The sequence below is a fragment of the Lissotriton vulgaris genome, chromosome 5 (assembly GCF_964263255.1).
Source record: "Lissotriton vulgaris chromosome 5, aLisVul1.2, whole genome shotgun sequence".
Taxonomy (NCBI): domain Eukaryota; kingdom Metazoa; phylum Chordata; class Amphibia; order Caudata; family Salamandridae; genus Lissotriton; species Lissotriton vulgaris.
Window position 1 is genome coordinate 1,852,574,574 of NC_141693.1, and position 21,953 is coordinate 1,852,596,526.

General features: G+C 46.4%; 1 protein-coding gene across 1 annotated transcript in view; it reads right to left on the reverse strand.

The window, feature by feature from the left end:
- Positions 1-6,628: 6,628 nt before the first annotated feature.
- PLXDC1 (plexin domain containing 1) overlaps positions 6,629-21,953 on the reverse strand; it is a 393,515-nt gene continuing 378,190 nt past the window's right edge. The window contains exon 13 of the mRNA XM_086924328.1: positions 6,629-9,236. Within this exon, the coding sequence (XP_086780454.1) occupies positions 9,126-9,236 (111 nt within the window). The 3' untranslated portion in view covers positions 6,629-9,125. The remainder of the gene's footprint in view (positions 9,237-21,953) is intronic.

A 21,953-nucleotide genomic window follows, 5' to 3' on the forward strand; every position in this document is an offset into this window, starting at 1 on the left:
CTCCACCCAGTAGGACATGACGATCTGTTGTATTGGAAGCCTCGCTAAGCGCAAAATGAAAACATTTCTCCTGACCCTCATTGGGAGCGTACACCAAACCTGTAGTGAACACTAAAGCGCCCAGGGAGAACCTATATGTCAAAAGTCTACCCCGTATCTCACCCCACTTTTGCAACACCTTACCCCAAAATCACTGGGCCACCAAAATCACGACACCTGCGGACTTCGTGGTAGTGGAGGAGAAAAATTGAAAGGGGAAACTACGAGACCTAAGACGGTGACAGTCTGTCTGCAATAAATGCATCTCCTGTAAGAGACAGATATCGGCCTGTGAGTGCTCAAGCAAAGAAAGAACCGCCTTGCGCTTCACTGGGTTGTTTAACCCCCTGATATTCAGCGTAAGAATCTTAAATTCAGTGCTCAGCATTACTTATGAAACACCAGGAAGAGCCAATAGGCACCTGCGCAACGGGAAGGGGCAAATGGGGAAAGTCTCGCACCTCAAGGTCAATTGTGGACAGTACTCCATGCCCTCCCAGCACAGCTCTGTGGACTTGGAACAAACTAACCCTCCCCCAACTACCCTACCCCAACAAAAGCCCCAAAAAGAAACAAACAAAACATGTCCAGATTGTCCTTCATCCTCGGATGACCGGAAACATGGTATAGTGGGGTAACTCGTGGAACACTCCATCACCACATCCGCTCCCCCTCCCGCCGACAACCCCTGCCATGAAGCAGAGAAAGTGAGACCAGCAACGTTAAATGCTGCACAGGCATCAGCCAGTCTGTGGAGGGGCACCGTCTGAGGCAGCCGCCTAGCCCGCGGCTCTCTGACCCTCCGCAATTGCTGCCGCCGATGGTTTCTTTACCCGCCGTCGCCGACCTTGCATACCCCATCTGGGCTTGGAGTCATCCTTATCAGTCACCTGACTCGCCACTTCTGGTCCTCCGCTGGCTGCTCAATGCCCAGCAATGGGCAGGCCTCAGAGACAGAACGTAGCTGGTACAGTTTATTCTCCAATTTAAACACTAAGCGAAATGGGTGGCCCCAACTATAAGGAATTTTCTGCTGCTGTAGATGGGCCGTTACGGGCCGGAAAAGCCTGCCCTTTTGTAGAGTGAGCGCTGAGAGGTCTTGGAAGAGGACCTGAAACGACACTGGCTGTACCTGCCTGGCCCTCTGCAAAATGTCCTCCTTTGTACGAAAGTCTTGTACACAGACCAGTATGTCAGGGTTGGGGTACAGTAGCGGCGATCACAGCCCGACTCGATGAGCTCTGTCCAGATGTAACTCCGATTCATGCGGGCGCCCTAAAATATGGTTGAAGAGCTCTCTGGCATAGCGGAACAGGTCCCTTGTTTCGTCATTGAGCGGTACATTATGAATCCTTATGTTAGGCCGCCGTTAGTGTTTTTCAAGATCCTCCAGATGCGTCTGGAGATCCACCTGCTGATCATGGAGCCGGACGACTTCTTGTAGCAAAGCTGCAATTTCCGTGTCCGTGTTATCACTCACTCTTTGTCTCGAGCTCCGCCACCCTCTCTCCAATACCATCCACATCCATGCTCACTCGCAAATTCCATTTTCAGCGGGTGGACATCATCTCTTAGGGACGTGAACAGGGAATCCAAGAAGGCCTTAGTAATGGGCTCCGAGTCCAGCGTATGCTCCGATGATACCTGTTTCGTAGGCGACGCCATGGCGCCCCGCTTCTCGCTCTCCTGGACCTTGGCAAAGAGACCTTTCATCGATTTGTCCCTGCGTCCTCTGGATGTGGACATTGCCCGCCCCAACGCCGCCGCACTCCTCAGATGAGGCCTTTATTCAATATATATCCAGGCAGCAAGTCCGCCAATCCCTCGTCTCGCTGGGCTGCGGAGCCCCTGTTCTGTATGTATCCTTCTGCCCCCTAAATGCCAGGCCGAGCCGCCCTCCGGGGACTTGCCACCACCAGGTTGCCAACACTCTCCGTCCTGTAGAGTTCCCGACTGAGGCACTTCCCTGAGGGCTATAACAGGCTCATTGGGTGTCTGTGCCACTCCTCTAGCAAAGCGTTGCTTGGGCCACTGTATCGCATTCACTCAGCAGTCCTCCACCACATACACTGGGTCACCACCCTGTCTCGTGGCACCCCTGCGTCTCCGTACTCCGGGTCCCAAATATGCTCGCTCCTCCAGTGTGCCCCAGCGCGGTCCCCCGCCACACACTCGCTCCTGGTCCCACGCGTTCCTTTCCTCAGATCAGGCAAGGTCCAGGGGCCGCCCAACTGAGTCTGCGGTATAACAGAACGCTTCCACCTCCTTCTGGCAGTCGCTGGTAACCCAACGTCCTCGCTAGCGTCTCGGGAACGGCAAGGCATCCCCTGTTGGTGCTGTACACCACGCGCGGTTTCCGCTACTCTTCCACGATGGGCTCGCTCCAGTCACCTCCCCACACGGGCTCGCCCCTGACTCCGGCCGGCCGCAGGAAACTCCCCAGGCCGGCCCACAACTCCAGGCCAGCTGTGGCGAGCAACACGCTGTGGGCCTCCTCTCCTGGCCCAAATCCCTCCGCGGCCTTCTTGTAGCTGGGGCCCTTGCACTCTTCCTGCGCCTCCTCGGACTGCTGTGCTCTTCTCCGGGGGGTCAGTCACCACCTGCAGCCCCCCATGCATCACCGCGGGTCTGCTCTGTCTGTCTCCGGTCCTGTGGCTGCGCTCGCTCTCTGCCTGCCACCTCCGCTGTGTTACCACTGTAGGCTGCGATTAGGCTCCCCCGGCTGCCACCGACCAAGGGCACCGTCTCACCTGTGGGCAGCCGACAGTCCCGACCGCGCGACTGTGACGGGCTCTCCCTCGCTGTCGCTTACTGCGGACGCGGGAGGGCTCAGGCACCCTCTACCGGCCCTCAACCGACCGCGTGCGGCACCACCGTCGGCTACGGAGCCTCTCATGATGGCGCCAGAGCCGACCTCCTTTGCGGCCCTCCGTCCGCTCCTGCTCAGCCACGACTTGCAGGCAGCCTCTGCTGCAGCGCCCGGCCCCCGAAAGGCAGGACAGCTTCAGCCTTTGCCACTGGCCTTCCGCAGCTCCTTGGCGGCGGGGCGCGCTCCCGGTCGGACACTCAGTTTCGCCCAGACACCACTCGCTGGGGCTACCACTCGACCACAACAGTCAGCCACGGTATCCCGGCGACTAGGACCGTCCTCTAGCAAGGGTCAACGGACCTGAGGACGGCCGAAACGGATACTTAAAGGTGACTGTCAGCGGGAGCAGGAGAGCGACACGTCTTTTCACTCCGCCATCTTGGCGACGCCCCCCAAGCTGTAAGTTTAGATCATGTTGAAGTTTGCACTGGTGTCTTATATTTTATTTGCACTTGGGAATTCCTTAACTGGGTTGCTGAAGTGGATTTGTCTCATGGTGAAAACAGGGTTATATATCGATTCATTTATTTGTCTTGTTTTGTGTTCCACATCCCTTGAGAGTCTCTGCATACGTCATTCACAGTATGTTTTGGTGGTAGCTTTATGTGTTAATATTTATTGTACAGCAAGCCAGATATAAGGTATTAGCTTAATTGAATGTTGAATAACTGATGTTTTTAGAGATTACTAATGGCTGCTGATGTGACACTTTTTTGCATTTTAGTTACTCCCGACGAAGGGCTCAGCCCGAAATGCTTTGGGTGAATCTATGTTGAAATCTCACAGCCTTTTCCCCCCGCAGGGAATCACAACGTGGTTGGAACAACGACTTGCCGAGGGGGGTGCTGGATGTTGGAATAGTATAATTTACTATTCCAACTCCAGAGTGTTGCGGACTCTAGGGAAGATGTTGGATTTTAAATTGAACACCTTTCACCCCCCCCCCTCCCCCCACCGCAAGTCGTTGTTCCGACTTCCCCCCCCCCCCCCCCCCCCCCGCAAGTCGTTGTTCCGACTTGCGGAGTAATGGTATGCGGATTCACAACACAGTCGTTGTAACAACTGCATTGTGATTCCCTGCAGGGAAATAGTTTTGGGGTAAAGGTTGTTTACTGCTTTGGGTTCATAACATCATGTTACGTAAGACACATTGTGAATTTCTACATATTGTAGAAATATGCCTGGATTGCCACTTCGTATCAATTTGAAAATTTAAATCATGATGTCTCTGCATGAGCATTCCTAGCAGTGTAGAATGCAAAGAGTTGGTAAAGAAGATTAATATGGATTAAATTGGATTCATGACTGTTTAATACAGTGAACATTTTCTCGTTGGCAGTGCATCCAGGGACCGGTGCACGCAGGTGTACCTGTCGGTTTATGGAAGTTTAACATGTGTTATTGGGACAGAACACGCACCAGGGTTGCACACCAGAATCTTCTGCTTTGGAGAAATGTTAAATCTATTGATGTTTTTGGATGCACAGTGGTGTGCGTTCCACCTTTTTCTCAAAGGGTTGATTTTATTTTATTTTACAGAGGTGTGCATTTCACCTTTTTTTTAAAGGGTTTATTTTGTCAGGTCGACATGGTAGTTTAAAACTACACATATAGGCTCTACAATTGCAGGCCTGAGACATGTTTACAGTGCTACTTAAGTGGGTCACACAATCCGTACTGCAGGCCAACTTGAATCATTTAATTTATAGTCCATGGCACATGTGGTACCACTTTACTTGGGACTTATAAGTAAATTAAATATGCCAATTGGGTGTAAGCGAATTCTACCATGTTTTTAGCAGAGAGCACATTTAAGTGAGCAAAACATTCGGGGGTGACCATGCAAAAAGGGCCAGGTCCAACAGACTACATCCACCTCACAAACTACTGAGTACTATCTGAGTGAGATTTGTTTCAGGTAACAGCCAATCTTGTGAAATATCACTAGGATGAGCAGTGAAGCCAAAACCCTCTTTCATGATAGAAAGGCAAACTCAAGAGCACTAACATACAATGGATATATTTTAAAGATATATTTAAAAATTAAAATCCTATCCCAGGGCACACAATATGAATTAAAACTATAATAAAGATAAACAGACTAGTAGCTGCAACGTGTAATATGAACAGCAAATAATATTCAGCATATTTGATGGTTATCTTGAGATCAACCCCTCATATCTTTGCCTAACTAATCTAAAATATGTACCAAAATAAAAGCCTCATTCGAGTTTTAAAGATGGCTCACACTCTAATACCTGTTTAGAATAACGAAGTTACCCTTCAGTATAATAGCTTAGGGCCCGATGTAGGTAATTAAATTTTACCACTTCTTAAATACCGAATGATACCGAATCGGTATTTAAGAAGTGATAAAATAGAGGGGGGGGGATGTAGGTAATACAGATTCGGTAAATACCGAATCGTTAAGATTCGGTATTTACCGATTCTGTAAATACCGATTTGGTAATGCCCATTGATTTCAATGGGCATTGAAGCCCATAGGAATCAATGCGCATTACCAAATCGGTATTTAACGATTCGGTAAATACCGATTTCAGCAAGGGTGCAGGGGGTGTCAATTTGACACCCTTTAGTACCCCAATTCCGGACTTGTGTGCCATGCGGATTGGGTGGTAAAATACCGATTCTTAAGGGCCTGTGGCACTCTTAGGAGTGCCACCTACATGTGGATTTACCGAATTGGTAAATATACCAATTCGGTATTTTACCGATTCTGTAAATTTACCGATTCGGTAAATTTACAGAATCGGTAAAATATAGGCCCCCTACATCTGAAAACCCATTTACCGGTCGGTAACGGCCGAATTCGGCCGTTACCGACCGGTAAATGGCCACCTACATCGGGCCCTTAGTCTGCTATTCGAGTCTATACTGGAAGGAAGGCCCATGAGCATCAGCAAGTGAAGGTTGACTTACCCCTTCCTTTAGCCTTGGGCAAATGTAGGTGAAGCAATTCTGCATGGCCTGTCTCATCTCCTAGCTTATATAACATTACTTTGTCATTTTTTAATCTTCTAGAATTAACAATTAGCAGAAAGTGGCCTGATACCGTTTTACTTATTTCCATTCTGTAAAAACATCCCCTTGAATAATAATACAACAAGAAAGGCAATTATCAATTTTCATGAAAACGTGTTCAAAGCTCAGCAATAATTATTTTAGAACAGAGAATGAAGCTAATATTAAATATTGTAAATATATTAGTGCAGAGCTGATTATCATTTTGCATAGAAAAGTGACATTAAACAAACATGCATTCCGTATTTGTAATTTACACATAAATGATTAATAGATTTAACCTGAAAATGGGATATATAGAAGAAAAACATACTAATTATGACAGTGGTAAAAACAATGATGTTAAATACTGGGATGCAATGTACAGCGAGGTATCAACTTACATTATTTGTACACAATCACCACTTACTCCTCCATTATGTAAAGGGCTCAGTTGCTTCCCAGCTCGATTTACGCTACAAAAATACCAATACATTCATAAAAGTAACAGCAAAAAGGCTGCAACCATGGCCTCAGAAAAAGAAAAAATGCTAGCACTTGAAAATTCTGTTAAGCTGGTGTTGTGAAAGGTATGAATATGTTCTACACATGGCCTCAATTTGGAAATATCTCCAGTGACGTCCCAAGACATTTGTAATTTAAAAAAACAAAAACATAGTTGATGTAACGTAGTGAAAATTCTCATAACATGTTTTTATTAAATAGAAATACGACTTTCTTTGCAACAAATGTGACAAAATGTTGCCATATTGTAGCCCCCTCAATATTCATACAGATGGCAACAATGCTAATTATCTTGTGCAATCATTTTACAACCAGGATACAGAATTCCAGTGACCTTCCCTCTTGGAAACGTAAACTTGATTGCTTTGTGGAGCTTGTGTGTAGTAAAAGTTCTACTACAATGAATGGAATAGTACCATAACTAGAGGACAGAGCCCATAAGCCATTGTTGGGAAACAGGCAATGATGCCATCATCATGAGATAGAGGCCAGAACTCACTGATGGTGAATTGGTATTGATATCATCACTGTGACACAAAGATCATTAAAGCGGTGCTAAAAAAACATGCTATTATGACATTACTGTGGGACAGTACCACTAAGACGGATGCGGGAAAACCAGCAATAGCATCCTCACTCTGGAGCAAAAATAAGAAAGCCTCTGCTGAGAAACGAGTCAGGAAGGCAAAAACTCGGGAAATTGTGTCATCACAGTGAGACTGAATTTATTGCTATTGGGGAAGGGTCCAATTTCTGTTATGTTGAATAGGGACTCCAGTTTGAAAGCAAGCGTATATACCAGGGGGGACCCAAGAGGGTACTGGATGAGACTACAGTGTATCTATTGGGGTTTTGGGGACAACTGGTGTGGATGAAAAATGGATGGGTGCAGGAAGATAATGTGGTCGTGGTCTGCTGAGAGCTAAGGTTGAGCAGATCCTGTCCTTCTGGAGTGGAGAGGCCAGGAAGTGAGTGTCTCTGGATCTAATCCTGGTGTGCACAGCCCACTGGTAGCTCTGTGGGAAAGTGTATGGTTCCGGCTGGGGCTAAAGTGACAGATAGGAGGAATGTATATTTTTAACCCTTAAATGGTCTTCGAATTTTACAACTCCCTTTGACTAAGGGAGTTCCATTTTGATTAAGGCATATCCATAGATCCAGACACACCAACAAGGCTGCATATGTCATTTTATGTGTGATGCATGTTTTTTTATCCATCACTGCACGTTTCTTCATCTATGTATGAGGTCTGGATTTCGTTACAAAAAACTAAAAATGCATAATAATGATAGAAAGAATGCAGTTACTGAATAAAGTATTATATAGTATTTTCTGCCTACTTTTCACCTTTTTATCTTATGTTTCCTTGGGTACTGAAGGATTTGTCTTAAATCAACGCAGACTTAATATTCTGCCATTTTGATTGATGTCTTAGTGAACCATTGTACCTCATATATAGTATTATCCCAGGTCCTCAAAAATGTTGGGTTCCACCTTATTTATATTACTTGTTGGAGAGAAGGCAGAAGCAAATGGTTCATTATTATACGTGGGACCCACGGGGTCAGGGTGAAGAGATGGAGAAGGTTACAAAGGCAACCCAAGGCTCACGTAAAAGGGTCGTGACTGGTGTATTAATGTTCATTTTCAGTTGTGGCTCAAAAAGCAGCTAAACTCCATGTTTATTTTTAATCACACACTAACATTTTAAAAGCCAAAAAAGTTAGTAGAAATGTTTAATTGGCGAACAAAGCACAGCTTATCTCCAAAGATTCTAATAATAGGGGAACACAGGTCCCACTCTTCTTACATCACTTATTTATATTCATTGTTCTTTTTACAGAAGAAAAGCCATATGGAAAGTATTGCTTAGTAAATCTGTATTTTAACTGTAACTAACTTTGTTAGGAAACAGCTTGATGCATTCCTCTCACTGCAAGATGTTAGAAATGTAGTCTTGACACAGTACACAAGATGTAGGACAGGCTCCCTACATAGGGAACATAGGAGTTAATCCAAAAGAATGCATTGCAAGACAGGTCTGGAGCAGCAAACCTTCGCCACTTCCCTACTTCCATTCACTCTAGAGAATGCTAGATCAGCCATGAGAATCTCCTGAGTTATTATTAATCGCCAATTATGAGGGCAGGGGACCAACAAAGATACATGGACAAAAAACCTTCCTTTAGGAACCACAGGCCAGCCTAGCTCCTATTGTATGCTATCTCCATGATAAGGGTGGAAAAGAGCCCAGGCTTATTCTTAACAATATTTTCTAAAGCACGCCAGGGTTTACAGATATGACATTTGTGAGATTTTACTGGTGCAAGCTGGATAGGGAGTGGCTGTATGCTCTCCACAAATGTTTGCTAAATCTCTTCCAAGAAGCCCTTGGTTCCGGTCTTCCAGGGGCAGCAAGTACATGTGGTGTTCCCTGCTGCCATCTCATTGCGTTTCAGGCTGACAGGCACTTCTGCAAATAAAGTTGCTTGCATCTCAAGTTTGCCAGGGCTGAATGGCCAACTATTGAATTACCAGACTTTACAGCAGACGCCAAGGCCATTCTGTTTTTAAACTCAGAATCCATCTCTTTTTCCATGTGTTTACTTGATTATCTCCCGAAGGGCATTGCATTTTTGCTGTCGGACGAAAGTGTGAGACCTGCCCACGCTCAACAGTGCTCCGACTCCACAAAGACGTCCTTCTCATTGCTTGTTGGTTCCACCTCTGTGTACGTATTTTGGTTGCGGTACTTCATTGCAGGCCAGTGGTATGGCCGGCGCTGTAGCCAACAGTAAGAAGAAAATGAAAGAGATTAACATTATGAGGGGTATTACAGACTGATACAGACAGTGCATTAAACACTAAGGGGCCGATTTACAAGCCCCTTGCTCCCCTTTTACGCTGCAGTTGCGTCACTTTTGTGACGTAGCGGCGCCGCAAAAGATGCGCCATGGTGCGGGGTACTTACAACTTGACGCATCTTAGAGATGCGTCACGTTGTAAAGCCCTGAACCAGAAGGAGGCGTTCTTGTGCAGGGGGGGCGTTCCGGAGCAGGAACGCCTCCTAAAAATGGCTGAGTGAAATCTACAAGATTTCACTCAGTCACTTTGGGGCCCATGCTGCGTCAAAACCCTGCGAGGCGTAAGGATTGACGCAGCATAAACAAGATAGGGCCCCCCAGAGCCTTGCTGGAGCTGCATCGCGCTTGCGACACAACTCCAGCAATGTGCCGCCTTTACGGCACAGATGGGTCACGCATCTGTGCCGTTTTTGCCCATTGGTGCGTCGCATTGTAAATGCGGCACATCAATAGTGGCGGAGGCATGGCGCACAATAAGTGGCTCATCCCTGCTAATATGCAGGGATGCGCCAGTTATTGTAAATCTGCCCGAATTCCGTGATTACGAACCACGAGGTCCTGCCACTGTGGTGAATATACGATGTTATCCCGCATACTTCCATCCCGCATACCATTACTCCGCATTTTTTACATGCAATTGCTCCGTGATACCATTACCTCACAAACTTTCACTCCTCATATGACTTTACCACGCATGCCTTTACAATGCAAAAGCATGCGTCGTGAAGGCATAAACTGTGTAAAAGTGCTTTACCTTTTTATATATATACTAGCAGCCCGTCCTGACGTTGTCCGGGTATGAATTGCTGCCGGCCAGTAGTATATTGTTTTGTAGGGTTTCGTTTTGATAGCATTTCTTATCTGTGACAGGCCTGTGAAACGCTCCGATTCACAGTGCAATGCTGATGCACTTAAGAGTGCGCGTTCAGTAGTGTGTGAACTCGAGTTTCCCTACTTTATTTTTCCTTGCAATATTATATAGCGCGAACTCGACAACATGGCATGAGCACAATTTACATTACAGAAGAACACATTCATTTGTAGTAGGCACGGGGAGACAAAGAGATTTGCCTGGAATCACAGGATGTTGAGCTGATGCAGAGATTCGAACGTAGCTCCCCAGCTCTAAAGTTCGCAATTCTAGAACTTGTGGCAGGAGGTGTGTCTAAAAGTGTATGTCGGTGCTGGCCATCAATGAGAGAGACCTGTGCATTTTTCAAATAGGTGGTGAAAAAATATGAGTATTTTGTTGGAGATGTGGGCCGCCGTGCCACCAATGTACTTACCGGGGATGGGTAAACACCCATTATTCCGCAACTTTCTTTCCGCATAACATCACTCCGCATACTTTCATTATGAAAGTACCATGACTCCGCAATGCCATTATAACGCATGGCATTACATTTTATATGCTTTTACCACAAATAAATTTACAACGAAATTTGTTGTAAATGCATGAATGGTAAAAGCATGTTTTTTTAATGTTTGGATAAGGTAAGTATGGGTATAGGGGTATATGTTTTGGGGTACTGAGTTATATGTTTTGGGGTGTTTGGGTATTTTAAGGGTTTAGATATAGTTATGGGTTATGGGGTACAGGGGTAGTTTTAGGGTTTAGGGATAGGTATTGGTTTTGGGGTACAGGGGTATTTTAAGGGTTCAGGGCTAGGTTTGGGTTTTGGGGTACAGGGGTATTTTTAGGGTTCAGGGCTAGGTTTGGGTTTTGGGGTACAGGGGTATTTTAGGGTTCAGGGGTATTTTTGGGTTTTGGGTTACAGGGTTATTTTTAGGGTTCAGGGCTAGGTTTGGGTTTTGGGGTACAGGGGTATTTTTAGTGTTCAGGGGTAGGTTTGGGTTTTGGGTACAGGGGTATTTTTAGGGTTCTGGGGAAATATTGGGCACAACGCTCGCTTTTTTTCCGTAATCCCGCGCCCTGCACACGCCCACAGCACACGATATGAGACATGGCATGAAGGGCGAAACTTACCACATGCCCCAAGCGTTTGTCACGCCCCCAGCACACGCCCACAGCACAATGCAGACACGCCCACAAGGGACTACTTTGCTGGCACGGTTCTTTTACCTTTTAAATGTATATGGTGGGCGTCTGCATAGCATATGTCCTTCTGCTGCAACTGCCCTTTCCAACGCTGTATTGGGTGTTGTGATTGGTGCTGTGGTTCCTGAGATTACCCGCCTCAAAGGTTTGGCCTCTCTCTTTATTATATTAGTATGGATACATATACATATATTTTGTTTTTTAAATAAAAAAAAAAATATATATATATATATATATATACATATATATATATATATATATATACATATATATATATATATATATATATATATATATATATATATATATATATATATATATATATATATATATATATATATATATATATACCAAACGTCCTCTCTCATATCAAAAGAAGGAAGGGACACAGCGGGGCTCCAGTGAACATTTATTTAGGAAAGTCAGCATGACCTGTTTCGGCGTCAAGCCTTTTTCAAATGCTGCAGTACGTGCAAGATGCCTCCGTTCAGGTAATTAAAGAACTCCTCCCACCATGTGATGTAAAAGGGCTCAGCTGCGGCGCTTTATCATGCCAGTTCCACAGAAGCCTCTGTCACGGACTTCTGTTCCCTTCGTGCATTTGGTTGGAATTGGAAGCGCCGCAGTGGTAAGTCACCCACGAAGTTGCAGGGAATAAATGTTCCTTTGTCCCCTACTCCCAAGCCCATACTCTCGATGTCGTGAAGCCATGGAAGCGCAGGACAATGGTTGCGCCCCTCAGGAAGTCCCAGACCATCAAGGGCAGTAGCTTCAATGATGACACCGACGGGCAGGCGGAGTGTGAAAATTCGATAGCTCGAAGAATGCTCGTTGGTTTCCCAAAGTCCTGTAGTATTCACAACCCCAGCAGGGAGGGAAACTTCAAGAGTGCCACAGGGATGCACTCGTAATATGCCAAACGTCCTCTCTCATGTCAAAAGAAGGAAGGGACACAGCGGGGCTCCAGTGAACAGTTATTTAGGAAAGTCAGCATGACCGGTTTCGGCGTCAAGCCTTTTTCAAATGCTGCAGTTCGTGCAAGATGCCTCCGTTCAGGTAATTAAAGAACTCCTCCCACCATGTGATGTAAAAGGGCTCAGCTGCTGCGCTTTATCATGCCGGTTCCACAGAAGCCTCTGTCACGGACTTCTGTTCCCATCGTGCATTTGGTTGGAATTGGAAGCGCCGCAGTGGTAAGTCACCCACAAAGTTGCAGGGAATAAATGTTCCTTTGTCCCCTACTCCCAAGCCCATACTCTCGAAGTCATGAAGCCATGGAAGTGCAGGACAATGCGTGCGCCCCTCGGGAAGTCCCAGACCATCAAGGAAAGTAGCTTCAATGATGACACCGACAGGCAGGCGGAGTGTGAAAATTCGATAGCTCGAAGAATGCTCGTTGGTTTCCCAAAGTCCTGTAGTATTCACACCCCCAGCAGGGAGGGACCCTTCAAGAGTGCCACAGGGATGCACTCGTAATATGCAAAACGTCCTCTCTCATGTGAAAAGAAGGAAGGGACACAGCGGGGCTCCAGTGAACATTTATTTAGGAAAGTCAGCATGACCGGTTTTGGCGTCAAACCTTTTTCAAATGCCGCAGTTCGTGCAAGATGCCTCCGTTCATGTAATTAAACAACTCCTCCCACCATGTGATGTAAAAGGGCTCAGCTGCGGCGCTTTTTCATGCCGGTTCCACAGAAGCCTCTGTCACGGACTTCTGTTCCCATCGTGCATCTGGTTGGAATTGGAAGCGCCGCAGTGGTAAGTCACCCACGAAGTTATATATATATATAAAACTAAACCCACCCTGAACCCCAAAAATACCCCACCACCCCAAAACCCTAATGCACCCTGAACGCCAAAACCTTAAACGCACCCTGAACCCTAAATATTCACCCTACACCTCAAAACCATAAACCACCCTGACCCCTAAAATTACCCCTGCACCCCAAAATCTAAATGCACACTGAACCCCAAAAATACCCCTGCGCCCCAAAACTTTCAACAAACCCTGAACCCCAAAAATACCCCTACACCCCAAAACCCTAACCCACCCTGACCCCCCAAATTACCCCCGCACCCCAAAACCTAAATGCACCCTGAACTCCAATACCCCTGCACCCCAAAACCTTAAATGCACCCAGACCCCTAAAATTACACCTGCACCCCCAAAATCTAAATGCACCCTGAACCCCAAAAATAACCCTGCACCCCATAACCTTAAATGCACACTGAACCCTAAAAATACCCCAGCACCCCAAAAAATAAACGCACCCTGAACCCCAACAATACCCCTGCACCCCAAAATCGTAAACGCACCCTGACCCCCAAAATTAGCCCTGCACCCCAGAATCTAAATGCACCCTGAACCCCAAAAATACCCCTGCACCCCAAAACCTAAATGCACCCTGAACACCAAAAATACCCCTGCACCTCAAAACTTTAAACGCACCCTGAATCTCAAAAATACCCTGGCACCCCAAAACCTTAAACGCACCCTGAACCCTAAAAATACCCTTTATACCCTAAAACCCTAACCCACCCTGACCCTTGCACCCCACAACCTTAAACGCACCCTGAACCCTAAAAATACCCCATATACCCTAAAACCCTAACCCACCCTGACCCTTGCACCCCACAACCTTAAACTCACCCTGAACCCTAAAAATACCCCCTACACCCCAAAACCCTAACTCACCATGACCACTAAAAATACCCCAGTACCCAAAAACCAAAACGTACCCTGAACCCTAAAATTACCTCAGCACCCCAAAACCTAAATGCAACCTGAACCCCAAAAATATCCCTGCACCCCAAAACCCTAACCCACCTTGATGCCTAAAACTACCCCAGCACCCCTAAACCTAAACGCACCCTGAACCCCAAAAATACCCCTGCACCCCAAAACCTTAAACGGATCTTGAACCCCCAAAATACCCCAGCACCCCAACCCTGAAACGTAGCCAGAATCCTAAAAATACCCCCTACACTCCAAAACCCTAACACCTCCATGACCCCTAAAAATACCCCAGTACCCCAAAACCAAAACTCACCCTGAACCCTAAATTTACCCTCTACACCCTAAAACCCAAAACCACCCTGACCCCTAAAATTACCCCAGCACCCCAAAACCTAAACCCACCCTAAAAATACCCCAGCATCCCAAAACCCAAACATACACATAACTCTAAAATGACCCCTGAACCCCCATAACATATACCCCAAACACAAACCCTATACTTACCGTATACTTACATTTAAAAAACATATGCTTTTACCATTCATGCATTTACCACGAATTTCGTTGTAAAAGCATGCGTGGTAAAAGCATATAAAACGTAATGCTATGCATTATAATGGCATTGTGGAGTCATGGTAGATACGCTGTCAAGGTATGCGGGTGATGGTATGCGGGATAAAAGATTTGTGATGATGGTTGTTTACCCACTGTGGTAACTCCATACCCATAAATACCAGTACTGTGCAGTTATAGGTTAATCCCCACAAAATGGGGAACATCTGTGTGGACCCAGTTTTACACTACAGAATTCGGCATGTTTTTCCCTTTTCCATGAAGATTAACACTCACATTTACCACCTGCTCTGCTCTGGGCATGTGGTAAATATGAAGGGGGGGCTGGCGTGGGGGATCATGGTGTTGAGAGGCAGGCAAATAGAAGGGGAGGAAGCTGGTCAGGGGGAGCGTGCATCCCCTATTACCTGTAAGAGGTGGTTGGGCAGTGGCCAGGACGTGTACTGGGCTAGAGATAGAAGCAGTCCAAGTCACATACGATTTTACTAACCTAGATCCATTGCTGCCATCAGTTATGTACCACATATGTTCCTATACGGTGTAATGGGCACCCATACCAACCGAAGACGTACATATACAATGTGGTACAGTATTCCAGAGACACTTTGCAAAAAACATCACAACTCATTAACACCAATATGCCTACTCTACTGACTACAGACCAGGGGCGGCTCCGGGCGGAGGAGCGTCGCCCCACTGCTCGCAGAGCCCATTTTATTTTTAATAAAATGTTAATAACCTTGTTATTATCATTTTATTGTTCTTGTCTACGGGGCAGGGTTAGGTCGGGGCAGGGCTGGGGTAATAGGAGGAGGAGTGGTTTGCACACTCCAAGTGCACATGACTGCTTGGCTGGCCGTCTTGGGCCGGCCAAACAGTCAGTCGCACTTTGCATCTTCCCCACCAGGCTGTAATGCACAGCCTGGTGACAAACATGCACAGGCTCCCTGTTCCCGTCTGAGCGCCGAACCACGGTGCTCAGATCAATCACAATGCTGCATTGTAGCATTGTGATTGGCTATGGGGAGCAATGCAGAGGTGTGATTGGCTATGGGGAACTTGGGTGCTTTCCGGTTCGGATCTCGCAGAGAAGAGCGGCAACGTGACAGAGGCCGTTTAAAAGGTAAGTGTTTTTTTTCCCAACCCTCCCCCCTCCTTCACCCCCCATTCCCTGCCAGTTGCCACTGCTTCAGACCCCCCCCCCCCCCCCTACCCCCCCCCACAAAAATGAAGCAGGCTCCGATCTGTGATGGCAACGTTTCCAAAGTCACTCCCTGAACAACTGAAAGGCAATGCATAGCCATGTTTTTACATGGCCCTTGTGTGGAGCACAGGCCACCATTGCTAACTCAGAGGATGCTATACAAATGCTGATAGCACACAATTTACGTAAATAAATGATCCTGTTTGGGCCCAGGCCCCCTTGCCTATTAATTGCCATCCATATTTGTTTTCTCTCTAAATGTTGCTTACTGTTTTTCCTCTTGGGAATAAATTGTTTTGAAGGAATCTTATTAAGGCCGTTTGTTTGTAATACTTATTCTTTGCAAAGTATTTTTGGCACAAACTGAAGCAGACGTGTTAAGACAATTTTTTTTACTAAAAGTCCATGTAATTGGCCATCCCAGACTCTGCCTCAGTGTCCTCCACCTAAACAAATATGATTCTTTACTTTCCTGTTTGTATTTTGATTAATATTTTCCTCTCCTTATTCCAAAAGAATTGTTAGGTTGAACCAGATGATGAAGGAAGGCAATGGGCACTAAATGTAAGTGCATAGCTCCATTTAGGGGCTCATTAGGAGGCCGGTCAAAAAGCCTCCAACTGCAGGTCGGATGCTTTCCAACCGACATCCAACGTTTAAAGTCTGACTGCCTAATTACAATGTAGGCGGTCAGAGTTTAAACAGGCCAGTCATTTCACAAGGCTTCCTACGGGCTCAAGGAACTCGCCGGCCAGTCGGATACAGCCACATAATCCCTTATGTAAGGTGTTTCCTCCATAGAGATTGTGATGTTAGTTTCAGACAGGCATTCAATGTCGAGCTTTCCCCCCATGCCGCGCCCTACCCTGCCCCACTGCGCTTACCTGTGCCGGCCGCCGCTGACTTAGTATAAGTATTGGGGACCAGACTCCAAAACTTTAGAACTCGCTTGAATCAAGGAACCTGCCAAGGAGGGCTGGAGGAACTGCAAGGAGGAGTGCTGCCCCTTTGCTGTGTTGTTGCTTTGTTGGGTTGGCCTGCAGTCGCTACTTCTGCCTTGGGCAGTGAAAGGACTGGACTGGGCTTTCTTCAGTTGTTGCTGAGTATCTCTAAGGGCTTGAAATAGAGCTTATCTCCTGTTCAGCAAAGACTTACCTCTGGGTACCGCCTCTGGAACCATGGGTTTCAGTTGCCACAGAGGGGGAAAAGCAGCCAACACAGTCACCGACACTGCTGCTGTTTCTGTGTCCTGAGGGCACTGCAGAAGGCACGGCCACACTTCGCACCGCAACCCTGGTCTCACCGATGATGATGACCGAGCCACTGCTTGCACCGTGACCTGTGAGCACTGCACTCCACACCGCCTCGCTTCACTCCGCCGCCCTGGTCTCACCGACAACGACGCTGCATGCTGACCTCGACACCCATGACTCTCCCACGGATTGAGGGCACTGCTCATAAGTCACACAATGCACCGCCCCGTCCCACACCGCAGTCTGGTCTGACTGACGCCAGCTCCCATCAACCGGCACTGGAGCTTGTACCGTGACCCGTCAGCACCGCAACGAGCACCTCCTCATTTCGTACCGCAGCCCTGGTCTCACCGGCGACAATGGACAACCTTCACCAAGCTGATGCTTGCACCGCGACTTGAGGGCACTACCTGCCGCACTGCTAGACTTCACATTGCAACAGCGAAGGTTGCCACAACAGGCCCACACTGGCAAAGTCGGCCAAGACCAAACAAAGGTACTGTTAATGAGTCTGCTGACACTAACGCCAGTCCGCACTAATACGGTGGGATTCTGTTATTTTCAGCACCACTGTAGCCCCCGTCAGAACTACCGGCTTCAAGGAACTGCCTTTTAAAGTTATTCTTGCAAGCTGCATATTTTTGATTACTGTATGTCGGTCTTTTATCGTTTTTGGTCTTGATTGCACAGATAAATATTGGTTATTTTTTTTAAACTGGTGAGGTGTCCTTTTGTAGTATTTTCCTTGTATTACTGTTGGTTATGTGCAAACGCTTTACACACTGCCTCTGAGATAAACCTGACTGCTCGTGCTAAGCTACCAAGTGGGTGAGCAGGGGTTATTTCAGTAGTGTATCCCCTTTATCCTGACTAGAAGGAGGGGTCCCTATTTAGACAAAAGTGCAAACCATTGCCAACTAGAGACCCCCATTTCTAGCAGTCACCCTAGACAAAGATTGTGGTTGCTGACTGACCTGGGCTTACACCCCAGTCTACCAGTAACCCAATTTCTTACAGGACTTAAGCTCCGAAGTTGTAGTGGAAGCTGATTCCAAGCCTTATCTGCTAAAAACGAGAAAAAGGCCTCCTCCTTCCTCACGTGTGACACTTGGCAGTAACAGCAGCACAGCCTTGGCCGAGCCCAACACCCTTGACCACTGATAAGGCAAGAATCTCTCCAACAGGTAGCACTGGCTCAACAGAGAGAGTGTGAGATGGACCGGGACTAAAGATTTCAAAAGGATTCTCTACTTAATTGGCAGCCAGTGAAGGGATCTTAACCCCTTCCAGGCTTCTGCCGGCCAACGGCCGTCGCAAGCACTACCTCCATAGTGCTGCGCACGTCTGTTGGCCGACGCTGCCCCACCCACTTCGCTAAACCGCAGCACCGCGGCGGAATTGCCGCCGCAGTTAAGCGGTTAAATGGGTGGCAACTAAAGCACGTCAAGAGAGTCTCCAAATTAACAGAGCAATAGAATTCTGAAGTTGACTGATCATGCCTTCCCACAACCCTATGTAAAGGTCCTTAGCATGGTCAAGCCTAAAAGTTTTCAATGCGTGAACCACATTAGGGGAGAGGATGTGGCCTAGCAGCTAGAGCGGTCAACCTCGAACTTGGGAACCAGGTTTAAGTCTCGGTAGGGACGCTCAACATCCTGTGATTCTGGGTAAATCACTTAATCTCCCCGTGCCTAACAAAAATGATTGTGTCCGTCTGTAACGAAACTGGTGCTCATGTAAAGCACTCTGATACTGGTCGAATTTGCACTATATAAAACGCCCCAAAAAAACACTGTCTTCCTAGAGTGAAGAACAGACCAAACATTTCTTAAGTGCATGGAGCAACCCAAAGCAGAAGCCACAAGCCAAAAACTTCAGAAACCTGCAGTTGAAAGGAGAGGTGATTGCTAAACTTGACTCCAAGATGTTTTGCTACTAGGGTTGGTGGTGGGTCAGGATATCTCCCACCAGTTGGCTTTACAGGTCCCAAATAAGAGAATTTCTGCCTAATCAGAATTACGTTTAAGCTGACTCCAGTGCATCCAGTCAAAAATAGCATGCATGCAGGTTTTAAAAGAAATCTCATCAGATGTTAGAGCATTCTTAAAAGAGAAGCAGTGAGTATCATCAGCATAGGAAATAATTTCACTCCCAAAGGATTCAACAAGGGGAGCCAAGAGAGCCATAAATATGTTAAGTAAGGTAGGGCTCAAAGAAGAGCCCTGTAGCAATGCCTGTTTGAGGGGTTTAATGGCTGATGAAAAGACAGCCATCCAGATCGGCCGCTCCCTGTAGTCCAAGAAAGATTTAATCTGGTCCAGACTTGACCACCAGCCCTCACATTGGCAGATTGTGATTACACCTACTCACCAAGCAGGACACACCATTGATACGATATTCTGTAATTCTCCAATTTCAGTTAAAAAACCCCAGCAGGTGGTTTGGTCCGCACATTTTTCTCATCCTGTTTGGGTGAAAGCTCAAAGAGGATCTTCAACAGGCCAGGCTTGTCGACTTTCATGTGCAAATAAGAGCCAAGGAGCTTTCTGAGTTCCGGGCCAAGACTGTCCTTTCCCTCACTGGTGTTATTGATTCTAATGTGGATGCTGTCAATGGCTGGCTTGAAGGTGCCGCTGAGGCCCTGTTCCAAAGTCAGGAAAAGGAGGACAAGTGTGTCCATGAATCCCTTGGCTTTCTCCCTCCCTTGCTTTGAAAAGGAGAGCCTGTAAGTAAATGGAGAGGAAGTCTCACGAAAACTATTTGCCTGTCAGCATGGCCATGTTATAAGGAAGCCAGCGAGGTCTTATTTTTCTGCTACTACACCGATGCAAGATTCTTATTTTGAATCTAAAATCAATATCCGTAAAATCGTTTCTTTAAACATCAATCAATCAAGGATTTATAAATTTCAACATATCACCTGTGAGGGGGTCAAAGCGCTGGAGTTGCTAACTGCTTCTTGGTGATTTGTTCATGCGAATAGCCAGGTCTTGAATCATTTTATGAATTGCTGGAGCAATGGGACGGTTCTGAGGTGCAGGGGACATGCCTCTGTCACCTTTGCGAGCTTCATTGGCTTGCAATTAGCAAACGGATATAGTTCAAAGCATAATGCTACATGCATAAAGCTAGGTCGAGCACTGGTCCGCAGGACCTTCAAGAACTGGTGGTACCTTACTAGCCTACTCGACCGCTGCGATTGAGCAATCAGTACCTCTGTACAGTTACCAGAGTGAAACTGACTGGCGCCGGCAGTTGCTCCTTCTCATACTCGGGCCTCAAGCTGTGGAACACCTTGACCATGTCTCTGAAAAGCTGGCCCTCATTGACCATCTTGCGCAACAATTTGAAAACTTTAATGTTCTAATCTTGTCTTATCTTGCTAGCCCCTACCTTGTTCCCAAAGTGCTAGGAAACCCTGCTTTGGTAGCTATGCGCTATACAAGATTTTTATAATAATAAAAATATGGCTCCTTACAGCCCCAGAGAAATCTTCCAGAACGCCAAGTCTTTCTGGTCTCCTAACGCTTGTAACAGGACTATTCTCCATTCTCAGGAACTCTGCAGTCGGTTTGCCGATTTCTTTTGAGGATAAAATTGTTAATCTTCAAAGAAGTCTGCATGTTTCTGCGATAAAGCTATTGAATGGTAGGCCAGTTTGTAACCAAAATAACCTTTCAGTTTAGCTCCATCTTTCTTGAGGATGCGGAAACAGAAATTCAGAACTCTTAGTCTGGTTCCACAGCTGATCCCTGTAACCATTCCATCCTGGTGATGGTGACTGATGTGATTAACCCAGTTATTGCAGTGTACCGGCATCTTGGAATACGGCTAAGATCATTCTTCTATTTAAAAATCCTCCTTGGACCCTAGAGTATTATCCAACTTCCAGGCAAATCTCATTCTTTCCTGTGTTTTCTAAGATGCACAAAATGCTGGTTAATATTCATGTCTCTGAATTTTTGGAGCAACACAAGCTATTGCATCGTAGCCAATCTGGGTTCCAACTCCGGCGAAGCACAGAGACAGCCCTGCTAGAAGTGTAAGATCATATTAAGTTTTCTTGAATCAAGGTAAGAATGCTGCTCTGATTGTCCTCCATGTTTCAGCAGCATTCCGTACTGTCTCCCATGACATTCTCCTGCAAAATCTGTCTGAGAGTCTGGCACATGGCAAAAGTATTGAAAGATAGTGTAAGTAGCCCTTAGGAACACCGGATACATCTAATGGCCAATGTATTTGAAAACTTTATTGTAGAATCCACAATTGGGCCGCATTATCTCAAAAAGTGAATGGCAGTATTCTTTCTGTGCAGCCATCTGTTATACACCTGAAGAAGGTCAGCAATAGTAAGCAGACTTTGATTTATTGGATGCCACTGAGCAGGACATTACTTCCATCTAGGTAGAAGAGGTAGAGTGTGAACTGTTGTGCTGAAATCTTCTCCTCACAGTAAATGCTTCACTGTTTTCAAGAAAGAGAGTTGTAGCCAGCCTGTTTTGGTTCTTGGCAATGTGTTTTTTGAGCCAAGGGTGAATCCGAAGAATTTGACTTGTTGTGACAGTTGAGGTTTAAAACCTGTTAGGTTTGATTTGGAGAGCCATCAATGAGTGAAAGAATGCCTGGCATTGTTGGCGAACAGTAGGAATTCACACAGGTTTAGTATCCAGTCGTTTCTTGATATCCAGGTTTAGGTGCTTTGAGAATATTTTGAGATAGTTGTGTTTTGCCAACATACTGAAGGATCTTGATGTTGCTGTTTGCCAGGATGGATCCAAAGCGTTCCATATAAAGGTTGAAAGTGACAGG